Source organism: Toxorhynchites rutilus, chromosome 3, assembly GCF_029784135.1.
Source record: "Toxorhynchites rutilus septentrionalis strain SRP chromosome 3, ASM2978413v1, whole genome shotgun sequence".
NCBI lineage: Eukaryota > Metazoa > Arthropoda > Insecta > Diptera > Culicidae > Toxorhynchites > Toxorhynchites rutilus.
Genome location: NC_073746.1, coordinates 18,843,332 through 18,860,229, shown reverse-complemented (window position 1 = coordinate 18,860,229; position 16,898 = coordinate 18,843,332). Strand labels below are relative to the sequence as shown.

Genomic DNA, 16,898 nt, shown 5'->3' with positions numbered 1-16,898 from the left:
TAAAAAAGGTCCAAATTCAGTAAGAGTCGAACATCCTTTCGAATCATATACAAGAGTTTCTATTAGTATGAATGACATTAACGAAGCTTCTATCTTGCAGGTTCTAAAAAATCATTTTAACGTTAGCTTGGTAAATGGATTATTAACAGATGAAACCATAATGGTAAAAATTCAAGAAACATACAGAAAACACTTCGGCCAACAACGACTGTTAAAAATTCGATTTACTCAAAAGCAGCTCGAAGACATCCAGGATGAGGATAAGCAGTGGGACGTTGTAAGGAACGAACACATGAGAGCTCATAGATGTGTTCAAGAAAATAAACTACAAATTATGCGGAAATTCTACTTTCCAAAACTTCATCAAAAATTGAGAGATTTTATCGTCAACTGTCGTATCTGCAATGAAAATAAATACGACAGATATCCAATAAAATACCCCCTTCAGAAAACTCCAATACCTAACGCTCCTTTCCAGATTACTCATGTAGACATACTATTCCTCCAAAATCTACATTTTCTCACCTATATAGATAAATTCTCCAAATTCGTCCAAATTAGGTTCGTTGAATCACGAGCAGCAGTTGATATAATTCCAGCTCTTAAAGAACTCCTTTCAAAATATAAAACACCAGAAATTTTGGTCATGGACGGCGAGAAGTCATTTATGACCGGAGACCTGGTAAATTATTATAACAGTAATGGAATTAGCACCTATATTACAGCGACTGGTAGAAGTGAGATGAATGGAACAGTTGAACGGCTCCATTCAACACTTCTAGAATTGTATCGAATCCCCAAAGCAGAAAATCCTACTAAACCTGTCATTGAACTCCTTCACATGTCCGTCCATAAATACAATTCTACCATACACACAACAACCAAATTCACTCCATATGAAACAATCCTTCCATCCTCCCACACACCTGAAATTATTGAAAAAGTTTTTGAAAACCTGAAAAAGAAACAGACCTCGACTATCACAATAAATCAAATAAAATCAAAAATCCAAAAGAAAATAATGAAGCTTTTGAAAAAACGAGACAGAGGTTGAAACATAAAGCTAGATACAAAAAAATAAAAATATCAAAAATTAATAACAGCACAGTCACAACCGATGATGGAAGAAAAATTCATAAGAACCATATCAAGATAAGAGAAATCTAATTCATTGTATTTCCATTACAGATTAGGACTTTTGATACTTCAGTTAGGATGGGCTACCGAACAAACTATATCCCTCAGGAGCTTGAGAAACCAACCTATTCTGGCATTCGATTATGGAACCGGAAGAGTAAAAATTGATTCACATCTCTATATTCACCATTTCAATATCAGTTCATATCAGTACCACATAAAAAATTCGAGGAACATGTTTGATCAGATAGAAACCAATCAATTTTCCACATTAATCATAGAAGAATTTGAACAGATTGATCATGTGCTGAAAACACTTAGTTCAACTAAAAGAGCCAAACGATGGGATAGCTTAGGATCAGCATGGAAATTTGTAGCAGGCAGCCCAGATGCTGACGATTTAAGAATAATTAACTCCTCACTCAATAGTCTCATCCAGAATAACAACGCACAGGTAAAAATCAACAAAGAACTAAACCTACAGATGAAAGAATTTGTACTTAAAACCTCTCATGCCATATCATTGTCTAACTCGATATCTCTCAGAACTTTTGAATGGAAAACCAGCCAGTTGTAACTTTACTCTCGACCCCATACAAGAAGAAATCATTATTATAGACAACAAAAACCTCATCATTTTAAGAATTCAGTGTGATGTGTGAGTATGAATGTGAAAGTGAGTGTGAGTGTGAGTGTGAACATGGTTACAATCTCCTTACATCCCATCCTTTTCCTAAAGAAAATGTGTCACCCTTCTAAACTCGAGTCGACCGCGAGTAATCGGTTTCCTATTTCATTAACCGTAGAATTAAGAAAACATGTTAATAGTAAAAGTATAGTTGAGAGTTTGGCTTCTTTAAACCTATGTAACTGAGCCTGTACAAATAAACGAATTATAAAAAAAAAACCTCATCATAAACTACAACAGAAATTTCTCACTAACAACCAATTGTGGGATCATCAACAGAAACTTATCAGGTCCATTTTTCATTTCATTTGAAAATTGTGATGTTTCGATCGACAACAACACATACAGCAGCAGTATCCAAAATTTAGAAGAAACTCCTTTACAAATACCGCTAGAAGGCATTTCTGTGGAACAGAAACACCTCATCATCAATTTGAGCCTTGAACATTTACACGAATTGCATCTCGAAACGAGAAAGGATCTGGAAAATATCAAATTACAAACAAATAGTTTACACTGGCCAAAGATAACCATTTTCGGAGGAATCACTTTTCCCTTCACCATCATCAGTATAGCTATACTTTATATTCTGGTATCCAACAGATCGACAAAAATCGAAATTCAACATGAAGATTCATTGAAGGACGCCCCAACGATACTGGATGACAAATCCATCAGAAGATTGACGTTTGCAGATGTGATTTGCCTGGAGCCTCATCACTAAGCCGGGAGGAGTTAGCAAACGAGCTATCGCTGGAATTTGCTGACTTCCCAAACATCACCATCGTCGATAATATCAACAACGCATAGCAGCGAGCAGAGCTATCATCGCGCGATGCGGAGTCAGCGGAACGTTTTCACGATAACGGCAGTCGAATAGAGTGTGGGAGAAAATATTAGAATCAATAAAGTTAGTCTGATTCGATCAGCGTAGCTAATAAGATTTTTTTTAAAAACTCCGAACCATCCGTGGTTATTTAACTCGTGCAAGGTTTCAACAATATCGTTAACAGATTCAAGTCTATAAAAAGACCCAGGGCTTGAGCAGGCGTTAACGTTGATTTTTTTATTTAATAGAGCAGAATTCCCAGAAATGTTTGTAGTAAAGCTAGATCTTCTGATTCATTCTTAGAAACTAGTTCTGCTACTCGACGTATTTTTGTTTTCTTTTGGCAACTCTCAAAATGCAACTAATCACTTCGGACAACAGAACTGGTTACTGCAGTCACGTTTTATGTTTTTTCATGAATAGTTTCTTTCCTTTATGACATTCTTCCCACGTTTTGTTTAGAACAGTACGTGTGACATAAATTGTATGTTTTGTTAACATGCTCCAGATCTTCTGGCAGATAAGTGATCAGATAGCGGAATACGCATGAGGTTCTGTTATTCTCACCAATTTCTAAACTTTTCCTACTTTTCAAAAAATTGATGTTATGAAGCGATTGGCGCTATCCTACAAAAGATTGAATATCTTTTAGAACTGGGAACTTACGAACTTAAGGGAGAATTCTAGTGTAGAAGCACGAATTTCGGACGTTTTTTCGAGCTCCGAAAAAGTGAAACGAAGAATGTTTTTACTTTCCATTATATCATTATTTGTTTATCTTTCTTTTAACAATAAAACAAAAAATTAACGGGAAAAACATATTCATAACTAGAATAGTTACAAGATGATGAAGTGAGGGTGTTCAAAAAAAGTTGTGCCATGGTGTACACGATTCCAGCACTTCTGGTTATATGAAACAAAAAAAAAACGAAAAGATTGTGAATCAGAAAAGATGCCGCTATCGCATGAACCTCGGGCAAGACAAAAACATGGTTTTTGACAAAATGGCGGCCGTTTGAAGAAAAAAAAAAGCTGTTTTCAAAGGTTTTTTTAACGTCTCCTGAGAATAGTGGAAAAATTTTTTGATTTTTTTTTTGGTTCATGCGATAATGAGATACTTACAGATTGTATTCATATAAATTCAACATAAATAGGTTCAGTAGAATTTGAGATATCGTGAAGGCCAGTTTGAAAAAACTAACACCGAGGAAAACTTGTTTGAAGTTCATTGTTATGCCCGTACCAGATTAGATATCGGCATCACTAAAATGGCTATAACTCGAAAAATAATGGGATTTTCGAAAAGTCTTTCCGAGGGTATATCTTTGAATGTCTAAACTTTCGAAATATGAAGAATTTTTTTTCAAATTTCTAAACTAGAATACTGTCTGAAAACGATATCTAAAGTTTGAATTTTAATCTCACCACTTTTTATTACTTTCCAAATTCAACTCAAGAGTATTATTATATCCAAGCCACTTTTTCACTAACATATTCTATACTTACCTTGATAATTGCATTCCATTTCAGTTGATTTGATGGCACACCACTTTTGACTTTTAAAAACGAGTTAAAATCCAATTGAAATTTCACAAAAACCTTCGCATGCAACAATCTAGCCAGAAGTTGACAGTTCGGCTGCTTTCATGAGTAGTTGTGATGCTTTATCTAGCTTACCAATACTTGTGTTGCATAATCTTAGGCATACATAAACAAGTATGAGTACATGGGATACTCGAAAAAAAAATCGGTTTTTGTTCACGGTTCAACGGCGTGTTTAGGGATCGTTCGGAAATATATTCATCTTACTCCTGGTCTTCTTCATGGCTTCAAAATTTATTTTATCAAATTTCAAAGGAAACAGAACAAAATTGGACACGAATATTAGCTCCGATTAAAAGAAACGGACCCTAAGCTGCCTGATTTGTTTCCTTTCTTTTTTCTAAGTATCGTGAAAATCAACACTTTGTTCGCATCTTCCGATTTCAATCTTCACTAACATTATTACTACAGAACAGAAATAAGCCGAATCGTGATTCTTGTTTGCAAAAACACATCATATTTCTCTCTTGGACAGAAAAAAAGAACTATCAAACAATCATTACGACTCACTTCCTCTCCATAATTAACTTAAAGAACGTGTTCTTCGCCTTCACTTTCATCTTTGTATATAATATATATCAATATATAAGTACCTAGTGTATATAATATATAGTTAAGTTTTTTTCTGCTTTTCCTCCCTTTTTTCTGTTTCTTCCCTTTCCATCTTATAGACATTTGTTTTCTTATCCTTCCTAGGTTCACGTAGTTTCACTGATTTTAATTCCGACTTATCTAAACATAACATCCAGTTTCCAAGAAAGAAAAAAAACTTACTCTCATATTCTCGAACCACTTCTCCACTCTAACGCTTTCCGTTTTCTCACACTTTCTCGCGCTTTCTCTCTCTCTCTCTCACGTAATTTTATTTGGTTTCTTTAAACTGGCACATTTAGCGATTTTTTGTGTAGGTTTTGTTATTTTTTTTTCTCTCTCTTCTCACTCCACTCATTCATTCATTTACTATTTAATATTTAGTTTCGAGTGAGAAAAGAATCATCCTCTCGCGTTTCTCACATCGCGCTCCCCTTCCCCCGAAAAGGTCGAAAATGTACAAAATGATGGGTCGCGCCCTTCAAAGGTGCGACGCGTTTACCTTCTTTTTTTGTGTTTTCACTAGAATTTTACTCATTTTACTTTTCACTTTTTTACACTACATGATTCTCCACGCGCATGTTTTTTCTTCTTGTTCTCTCCTATCGACTATCGATCTACTTTTTCTTCTTGCTCACTTGCTCCCTGCTACAAAAAGAATGGTGGTGGTTGCGGTTTTTTTTCGGGTGTTTTCCCTATAGTGTTTTATTTTGTCTTATCGTGAATGTGAATGTGGTGTACCAAACAATTAACAACTGGGTCATTTGCTGCAGACAATCAACAGAAAGTGGAAACGGTGGAAATCAACCGCAGCGGGGAATATATATATACGCACACGCACGTTGTTTTTTTTACTTTAGCATTCTTGAGTTTCGTTTTGGTTTTATTTTACAGGTGTTTTTGTTTTTCAATGAATTGTACAAAAAAGGTGAACGTAATCCTAGTTTGTATCTCTGCCAGCCGAGCAAGCTTCGCTCGGGCTTACGCACATACTTGACATTGTTTTATCTACAATAATTATTTGACAATTTGTGTTTGCTCCTTTCTGTGTTATTTTATGTTTTTTTGCAAACTCTCTTTTGTTTGTTGTTGTGTGGATTTCTTTTAACATTATTCAGTCGTATGATTATGTCTGTACCGGAGTTGATGTTGGTTTCATTTCTCATAAGTTTGTCGGTTTCGGTTCGAGTGACAGAAATTATCATGAAGTGAGGTTTGGTTAGCTGCTGTTATTTGTGAGGATTGCTGGTTTGTTGGAACGATTGAAAAGGTTTGATAAAAGAAACGAAGATAAACGTAAGTTTACTTTTATTACAAAAACGGGAACTAGGGGCCATTTTATTTAACATTAAGGTACTCACAACGGGTGCCTAAATATTGGTGAACGGTTATAAAGAATGAAAAATAATAAAATTGCAAAAAAATATATGCTCGAACAACAATCAGATTTGTTGATAGAATTGCTGAAAAATGCGAAATTTGGTCTCGTTTTCAACGAGAATCAAATAAAGCTATTGAGAAGTAAGAATACCATCTGACTGGAGTTGAAAATCAGCACATTTGTCACAGGCACGATTGACCAAACCATTGTTTTTTTCTGAAATATAAACAAATAAAAAAACTTTGTATGTGAGTTACACTCCAAAAGACAAAAGTACTAGAATTTATTATGGCAGCGGACCTTCTTCACCGTGCAACTCGTGGGACTTTAATGAATGATCCAAATAATCAAAATTTTGCGGATTCCGACAGCCACTGTTTGTCGGGAAAAACCTTCATAAAGATTGACTCTATGAGTGTAGAAGAGGATGTCGTACTGAGCGATGCACCTGCTGATGATCAATCCTGCTCCTGTTCCATCCTCAACACTCCGACTCATTGTGAGTCGCCAGATGGGGTCCCAACAAGGGAAGCTCGGCAGCAAGCACTGAATAGTGACAAAAAATTAATGTTCAAAAACAGAAACACTGCCTCCGGAAACGAGAGGAAAGAAAGTTATTCGTCATGTTCTTAGAAATGATGTCAACACAAGGGAAACCTTGGAGCAGATCCGAGTTGCAATACTCTCGGAAGACAATCCAACACTGATCTATCAACGGCCCAGTTAAATTTCTTGCAAGTTGCTCTACTGATTGCAATAGAGCAACAAAGAAATGAACAGATAAAAACTTATTTTTTCAACTGCTGGTACATTTCAGATTACCTAGTCCTTTCGTTTAAAGACTATCAAACCTTGGAATAGTTGTAGAAAGGAGTTCCCAGTATTACCCTAGGAAATGACACGGAATTAGTTGCTCTAGATGCAAAAAATATACCGCATCTAGAAATTCTTCATGCATTTTATTTCACCAAACACAACATTCAACGACGAGAGACTCAAGAAATACATAGAGAGTCAAAACGAGAATCTCTCCACTGACAAATGGCGAATACTCAAGCGTTCTAATCCACATGGAATTCACGCGGAATGAACACGGAACAGTCGACTCGCAAGTATTCACTTTAGATTTGACGAAACTAGGCTGAGGAAAACTAATCCAAATTACAACTCAGAAAAACTCCAACGTATTCATGGAAGATCTGAGGCCCAGCAACGTGAAACCTCAAAACTCCAAAAATCCTGATAATCTGAAATCCAATTTTGTGGCGCCACAAGAAGCTCGAAGAGAGCCGTCAGCAGGGTTTCTGGTACGGCGAAGATTCTTCGTGAAGACCCTCCGAAAACCATAAAGTTTCACAATCTGGAAGTTCCTGGCCCAAGAGGTACAAACTCAGCGGCTACCACTAACAGGATAGAAATTTCGAATAAACTGAGTAAAATAGGTGAGTTTCACTCCAGATCCAACACGAATACGAATACTGGAAGAAGTAATAAATTCAATAACATTTCCGAGCAAACAGATGGGATTCCGACTCTCCCAAACAAACCTAATGTGCGGACAACCCAACCTAATGCGGAACACTAAGGTTCCGCAAATAAACCTCCATCACGCAAAAGCAGCGTCGAGTGTGCTGTCTAGGAGGTTTATCAAAGATACTATGAATTCAGCTCTAATTCAAGAGCATAGGGTCCACAAAGGAAGAATACTATGTATTTAAAAAGGTTCGTGTAAGTTGTTTCACGATGACAAGACAAGATAAAAGGTGTATGAGTGGTGCTTGTTTTTTTTATAAATATGCTATTAAATCCATCGAAGTCAAGATTGGTCCGCGGTTGATGCACGTTGGCAATAACGACACAAATCTCGTGAGAACAAGAATGAATCATGAAAACCACGCAAACTCATGGATCCTTTTAAAGGCCGCCAAAACTTTAAAAACTAAAAGTTATTTAAAATATGTCGAAATCTCTGCTGTTGCTGCCTGAATGGCAGATGAATCGTGAATGCTATGAAACCGCGAATAGCTTATTTATATTCATCGATCTATCAATAAATTTTCGTGAATTTGTACATACGGGTTAAAAGTGGCGTAAAAGTTCAGCACATTAAAATAAATACGTTCATTGTTCCAGTGTCGTTATAGACAGCAAGCAATCTACAGTACATGTTAATTTTGTGAGTTAATTCGGAAATCTGCTCAAATTGGCATTTTATTGCTTCGCAAAATTCATAGTCCTATGTTAACACTGTGGTCGTTTGTTGGACACTGACAGATTTTTGTGGCGCCTCTGAAAAAAAATGATACAGTTTGAAAAAATTTTTTTTTTAATATTTCAAATATCACTTGTTTCGAGAAAAAATGTATCCTTTGAACATTAAGGTGGAATTTGAGTGGCTATCATATGTTCAGTGGTTTAAAAAACGTGATTTTTGGAGATTTTGCTTGAATTTTCACCAGGAATTGTTTATATCAATATTGCAGCGAAATTAAGTAAAAAGATAAAAGTTGAGTGTCAAAGAACAAATTGTAGAGTGATTTGAGAACTTTAATTTGATTGATGGAAACAATCAAGTTCAATATGAATTTTTGGGATAAAATTAATAATCACACATTAAAAATCACTTACTTAGAAATTTTCACTTCCAAAACAGTTATTTAAATCCACTAACTTAGATGTTCCACTACTATATTCTGTACTAAATTTTCTCATCCTTCAAATGAAGGCAACAGAATTGGCGTACTTTTTAGTGTAGAGCCAGTTTGAGGCAACAGAGTCCGAAACAAACAAAAAAGTTCTATAACTCTGTCATTGTTGAAATTAGAACATATGCGTAGAAGGATTTTTTTTCATCAAATATCTATCACCTATCACCTTCTGAGAGATTCTGGAGAAAAATGTTTTCATTGAGAAAGGTGTTTTCTGACTGTATGGGGATGAACCAAAAATTAAATTTTTATTTTATTTCAATAAATGAAAAACATATGCATAAAAAAATTTTTTTTGACTCCATTATATACAGAATTCGATTATATACAGTGAAAAGAAATCGGAGACTGTATATAATCGAGTCCACGCTTAACAAGACTGCAGCAGTTGCTAAATATCTGAAGGGTATATTCAATGTTTTCTGATAGCTGAAGTTTGAAAGCTACGTCAATGAAGCTAAAAAAAATAATTTGAATAGAACAAATTCGAAACATGTCAAAAGTCTAGACTCAAATATCGTATAACATCATTCTTTCGGGACAGGTGTAAAAATGTTCTTTATGTTGAAGATAATTGAATTATACATCCCAAGAAACAAATTCGACCAAACTTAAATTTGAATCGAAAAAAAAGAGTCTATAATTGGAACGAAATCTTCAAAAATAGAAAATTGATTACTGAACACAAGTAAGAACTTCGCTTATCAATAACATTCAAACAATCAAAGAATCCTCACAAAGAAGAGCATCCGGTATAACCTCCTTTGCTCACCATAAATATTTTCTTTTGTCATTCGTATCCGGCTCAGTGTTTTTCGATGGACGCACAAGGTCCCGAGCGCAGGATGAAGTTCCACAGAGAACTAAAGCTACAGCACTTGTTATATGTGGACGTGTTGACAATGAACAGCTGTTGATAGTAGGATTGAACAGAACTTAAATGATAATATTTACAGTCATAAAAGTCAACGCATAATAATATAAAAGAGTGCTGCCTAACAATAAAAATAAAATCTATTACAATCGAATGACTAACATATAATTTGAAACAACGATGGTTCAATGGTTTTTAGTGGGTGATTGATTGTTCCTAGTTGCTGCTGCTGCGCGCGTTCAAGTCTTGGCAAACCGAATCAAACTTTCCGCGTCTGATATGTGTCTTGATTAGTCGGCTCGGACGAATGATTGGGGATTTTTCTCTGCTCTTCCGTTATGCTCCGGGAATGAACAAACCTGGTTGGACCACCCCAAACTGCAGGCATAATTAATTTGCAAAAACGGGCAATACTCTGGCACTGTGCCAAAAGCACACACACACAGCCGTAATGTTGTGGGATTTGTGTAATTAAATAATTTATCATAATCAGCCAGCTTGTGCCGAAACGCGGGCCCGCGCCTGTGAGTGAGTGTGTGCTTAAATTAAAGATGACTGCGGTGGCGGCGGTAATGCTGGTAACCGTGCACCTGTAGAGACAGGGTGCATTTATTTCGGTGTTCCGAATGCAATGTACAACAGCCACAGGACACGCTGCTGCTTATGGGGTATTTATAATTTCATACTGTTTCGAACTAAAAACTACCAACAACAGGCGCGGCGGTGGGCCATGTTTTTCCTCAGTGTAATTGCCTTATTTTGGAAACTGGGTTCCCAATTGAATCGCACACCCGGGGGGAGGGTCCATTTGTGTGATTCGACAATCCACCGTGCGTCTCCACCATTAAAATATAATAAAACGGAGACGCTGGGTCTCCCAATAACTATTAAATTTTGAATCAAAATCCAATTCAATTGGACGCGAGAGTAGGGGGGCATCCCTGATGACAAAATGAACATGTGCGAGAGATTTTTCCAACTGTCACACCTAATCATCAACAGCATATGCGCGCGCCCATTGTCACCGGCACTAATTAGGCAATAATTTGTAATCACGATAATTATTAAATAGCCACGCAGCACAGGTGAAACGATCACATTTCCACCCACCGTTACTTCGCGCACTCAGTCTATTTGAAACTAGCTTTAATTAGTTATGCAGCACTCCTCCCCCCCCCCTCCTTCGTTTCGCGATGAGAGCAGATTATTTTTTATTTTCATGTGGGGGTGGCAACGCAATTTTCCGCGTTTAATTTCAAATGCAAAATAAGCAATATCACGCCAAATCAGCAGAAAAAAACAGCAAATTTAGACCCCACCTTCTCCGATTTTGTTTTCTAAACACAGCACTTCTGATGGAAGCTCCCCGAAAATACAATTTTCATTATCATATGACCAAATAACGACTGATTTTTGAATAGGTCGTAACCGAAATCATTGGTCTTTTTTTCAAAAAATAGTATCTCGAAATCGTGAAGTCTGATTGAAATATGATGTCCGACAAAACTTTTTTAAGTGATTTTTGACATGCTGTAACTTCGTGAAAAATCAACGCATATTGATAGAATGTACATCATTTTGAAGCTAAGGTATTAGAATATCCTACGTACATTTTTATTTATATTTTTATCTTGGTGTGTGTAGGTGTAGTGGGCAACAATATCGGGAAGCAATGAAAAATCGATCTGTTTTTCAAAGATTTTCTGGACTAACACAATTCTTTGCTAACCAAATCAACAGCAAATCCAATTAACCTCATCAACCAGATCTCATCTGGTTCCTAGAACGTTCGTTTAGGACCTTCCCATACAGAGATATTTCAGTTTGAATGAAAAATGACCCCTTCGTCTTTGATGATGAATACACTCTGTCCAACTTCTATAAGACCAGATCTTGCTGCTTTGTGCTATTGTAAACAAACAATGCTGCAATTTATATTCTAGTGTGTAGGTATTGGTGACTACCATACACTGCATGATTTTCATATGTGTGTGTGCAAGCGCTGAGCGTAAACGAATATTTTTGTGTTTTTCAAGTGTCAAGTTTCTATAAGACCAGTTGCATTTTTCGTTGTTTTAGTTGTTTTGATCATTGAATCTGGGAAATTCCGAAGCGAAAAGTGCTCACGGAGAAAGACAAATCGATGCATTTTTCCAAGAATATGTTAGTATCAGAGAAATTGCTCGTCGGATTGGACAATCCCATCAATTATTTCAATTATTTTGCGAATCCTCAAGGATACGGTAGGAAGAAGAGAAATCCACGTAAATCAAAGCTCTCTGACCGGGACAAGCGGGAAATAGCTAGAACAGCTTCGTATACCTTAAAATCGCTTAGGCAAATGAATAAATATTTCAATTTAAATGTTACTCGGGTGACAATTCGTCAAGTTTTGGTAAAAAATCCTCACATAAGGGTTAAATCTCCTCATCTTACACCATCTCACATCGGAAGACGTCTGAGTGTTGCCAAAGCTCACATGGACCGACAGTGGGACATGGTATCTTGTGACAAAGAATGTTTTCAAAAGAATACATTTTGCTATATACCATAACGAGAAGTTCTTCAATGTATTGGTTATCTCCGCTGACGAAAAAAAGGACAATTTGGATGGTTCTGATGGTTTCAACGGGTACTGACATGATTTAAGGAAGAAGGAACAGTATTTTTCAACCAGGAATTTTGGTGAAGGCTCGTGTATGGTTTGGGCGGGATTCTACGCAACCGGAAGATCAAGATAGCTTTCACATCATTCAGGGATTAAATACATGTCCTGGAATCCTCTCTCCTACCGTTTTTGCGTGGATATCGTCACAAAAAACACAATCCAGCAAAACAATGCTACTATTCATACCAACAAGAAAACAAAGCAATTGATTAAGGACCAAAGACTTATTTTTTTTTTTGGACTGGCCGGCTCTCCAGACTTAAATCCTGTTGAAAATCTTAGGGTGATCCTTGTACGCAGAATTTACACTGAGGGAAAACGGTACACCACGATTGGAGAGCTCAAGGTCGTAAACTTCGGAATCATGGAAAAATATCGAGAAATCCGTTCAGCAGAATTTGGTAAATAGTATTCCAACACGAATTTTTCCGATTATTAGCCGAAATGGCAATATTGACAATTATTGACATGTAAATCAGCCGATCGTTTTGAATTTTTCATTGACAATACTAATGAATTTTGAATTGGTCTTATAGAAACTGGACAGCTGAAATTATCATATTTAAGCACAATAAATAAACAAACAACTCTTTTGAACGTAATTGACGTTAAATATACTTTCTTCTAAGCATTCAACAGTGCATGAATGTATCTTATATCAATTATAACTGTGTTGCAACGAAATAAAATCAGGGTGGTCTTATAGAAGTTGGACAGAGTGTAATTCAATAAACAACCATCGCACCGCAAATCGAAACAAAGGGATGCACAAGGATATAGTATTTGTGTGAATTGTAATGATGTATGATCATTCGAAAAAAAAAGTTCAATTTCAATTGAATAAAAAAATGTTATAGAGGTGGTTTTTGAGCAGTGGGTGTCAAGTGATAGATGTAAAATTGAATTCAATAAAATGTGAAGAAAATTGATAAATTGATACATCGCGATTTCATTAAAAATGAACGAGCAAGATTTTCAAAAACAAGAAAACAATGTTTGGAAGAAGGAGAAGTTATAGTAATATGTGATTTTTCCGATAATTATACTTTCGGTTCGGAGGTATCATTGGAATAATTCCCAGTGCATAAATACTCCCGTTTGTGATTTATTGCAATAATAATGGTACACTACAGAACTTAAGCTTTATTGTCATTTCGGAGGTTTTGAAACATGATACCGTTGCAGTACAGCTGTTTATATCGAAATTATTGGGGCATTTGAAATCGAATGTATCTATAAAAAGGTTATCTTTATGTCAGATGGTCCTGCTTCTCAGTACAAGAATAGAAAAAACTTTGCTAGTCTATGTAAATTTACGAGAAGTTATGCTTTAGAAGTTGAATTGCATTTTTTTGCAGCTTCACATGGCAAAAGTCCATGTGATGAAATAGGAGAAACTTTTAAACGAATGGCAAGAAGTGGTAGTTTCGCAAGGCAGCATGGGCATCCGCTGAAACATTCAAAACAACTTTATGATTGGGTTAATGATAGTAAGCAGAATTTTATAACTCAAAAATCCTTCTGTTAGGTTTCTAAAGATGATTATAGATTAGCTGAAGAAAAATTTGAACAGATTTCTAAGAAAACGAAATTAATACCTGGTACTCATATATATATCATTTCTACGCTCCCGTCATCGAATGAGCGTCCCCAACCCGAATGGGGTATGGGAAATCACCTGACCAAAACAACCTGCCATCAGCTTAGGACACAATAGAGCCTACAAAACAATTTCAGATATTCTAATTCCATAGAAGAACTTGAAATATTTCCTGTATATAAATAATCATAGTTGAAATAAATAAAAGTCGAAAAATATTATTCTTTAGCGTTGTACTTCACAAATATAAATGGCATGAGAAAAAAAATTTGGTGTTTACAATAAATAAAATAACAACAAATAGATGTTCCGACATCGTATAGAAATTTTACTGACATCGTTTTCACTATAAAAAAATGGTTATATTTCGATAACGGTTGGTTCCAGAACCAAACGCTATATGTAGGTTTTCATGTTGAATCGTATGTAGATTTCATTTTTTATATTACTTTTGTTAAATTGTTACGATTTTACAAGGTATTGAAATTCCATATATTTTCAACACTTCATATCTTCATTTTGATGAATTTACCACAGCACCACTGTACGTCAAACTCTATTAAATTGAAAGAGGTTTCCACTAAAAATATACAAAAAAAATATCGAATGGGGGGGTGTTTTGAGATATAACTTTTTAATATTAAATTCAATTTTTGAGCAAGATTTTCTAACAGTGAATTGGAACAACAAATTTGTCGAACAAAATATTTTAATCAGACATCTGGATTTTGAGTTACGATTTTTTGAAAGAATGATCGTTGAATTCGATTACGCCCTTTCAAAAATCAGTCGTAATTTAAATTGATCATATGATAATGAAAATTGTGTTTTTGGGAAGCTACCATCATAAGTATTAAAAAAATCGGAGAAGGTCAGGTCGGACGACCGGCTGATTAGGCGTGTCAAATTAATTTGCGCCGCCCAAACCTAAATTGGTCGGTAGCGACTCGACTCTAATAGAATTAATAATAACGCGCGTTGATACCGGTGAATCAATAATGAATGAATGACATTTAATCTGATTATACACAAATAGTTACATGTATACATAACTTTCTATTAACAAAGTATATTTCCCCTTTTTCTCGGTAGTGTGCCTTTATGTGTTGACTCCTGCTGCTGGTGCTGCTCTTCTCTACATAAACATATTTCCTACCTCTTTCTGCGTTTCAAACGCAAAAACCTATGTCCCTCTCTTTGCCTTTTTTTTATTTTCCACCGCTCGCAGTGTTTCGTTTGTCTTTCCATTGACTCAACCAATGTGTGTGAGTGTGTGTGTACATATTATTCAACTAATTGTTTTATGTGTGTTTTTTTTCTCTCTCTTCAGTGTGGATCGATATGAAAATAAATTAATAACCATAACTACAACGCGTTAAACTGGTAATTATAAAGAAAAACAAAGTAACAAAAAATCAAATTCAAGTAATTCATTCGTTTGTGTGTGTTTGCGATTGTTGTTGTTTAGGTTTCAACTTAAATAAAGTTCAGTTTCATCAATTCAGGATGACATATCGTAAAGAACGGCATAATAAAACAAATTCTAGTTCACTTGGGTCGTTAAAAAAAGAAAACATTAAATCAATAAACAAAATCAAATCTGACTACTAGGCCTTTGGTATTTCCTGGGAAAGCTTATTGTGTGTCCCAGTGTCTTCGTAAGCCAGAACTGGTTTGGTGGCTCGAAAGCGATCAATCCTTCGATTGAAACCTCATTCGTGCGTACAACTCTTCTGTAAAAAAAAGATTTCTGGGATATTTCTATCCTTCCCAGCCGTCAGGCGCTCTAAATTAGCTAGCTTTTCCCCTCTCCGGTGGAAAGTATAATCGATAATAATTGTAATAATGGGCGTAAAAGTATGAAGGGTGTCGTAAAACAAAAAAAAACTACTCCACAAACTTCGATTAATGATACATAGGATGAACATTAGCCTACACAGCGACGATCAGTTTAGTGTATCCCACGCACAACCACTCCTACCTTCTCTGTTTCTATTTTGTTGGTTTTTGTGCTGGTTTTTTGTGTTTGTGTTTTTGTATCACTCTGCTTTTTGGAATTTTCTCTTCTCTCTTATATCGTTCACCTCCGCCTTAACCATCGAACAAATAACGAAAAGGTTAATCAATAGCAAAAAAATAAAATCGAATAAAACAGGTAAACGAGAAACGGTTCCGTTCACCAATCCGGAAACAGCAAACAAACATCCTCTCCTCTTTGTGCACGACGTTGCGCATCCACCCACCCACTCAACTCACTCATTGGTAATATTTTCTTTGTGTCGCAAACTTAACGCGGTTGAATGTGTGCTTCGAATGTGAGAATGGTGTGACGGTGGTATGACGCGATAAATTAAGAACAACTGGACTTATCTCTCTCTCTCTGGAATTGAACGACAAGAACAAACAGAACATCGAACGATAATCCGCTCTCCCTCGCTTGCTTCCACTTTTCCTGATTCCTGTCAGTGTGTTTATCCGGGTGAGCGCGCTCTTTGTCTCGCGTCTTCTCCAGAGCCACGACAGGGACAAATACGGTGTCTAGTATGGCTTCGAAGCGTCCTTGGAGCGCTTCAGCTGCACCTTCAGCCGCTTGGTGCCAATCTGGAAACCGTGCATCGCCTGGATGGCGGCCTGCGCCGAGGCCACGTTGTCGAAGGACACGAAACCGAAACACTTGGACAGGTTGGTCTGCTTGTCGATGAACACCTTGGCGGAGACCACATTGCCAAAGGGGAGGAACGTTGACGCCAGGTCAGTATCGGTGAACTCCTGCGGCAGGTGGTAGATAAACAGATTGCAGCCCTCGGGACCTACGCGAAC

General features: G+C 36.3%; 1 protein-coding gene across 6 annotated transcripts in view; it reads right to left on the bottom strand.

Annotated features, from left to right (window-relative positions):
• Positions 1-4,471: 4,471 nt before the first annotated feature.
• Positions 4,472-16,898, bottom strand: part of LOC129776205 (CUGBP Elav-like family member 2) — an 852,400-nt gene continuing 839,973 nt past the window's right edge. For all 6 annotated transcript variants that reach the window (XM_055781709.1, XM_055781708.1, XM_055781712.1 and 3 more), the window contains one exon: positions 4,472-16,888. In XM_055781709.1, the coding sequence (XP_055637684.1) occupies positions 16,617-16,888 (272 nt within the window). In that variant the 3' untranslated portion in view covers positions 4,472-16,616. The remainder of the gene's footprint in view (positions 16,889-16,898) is intronic.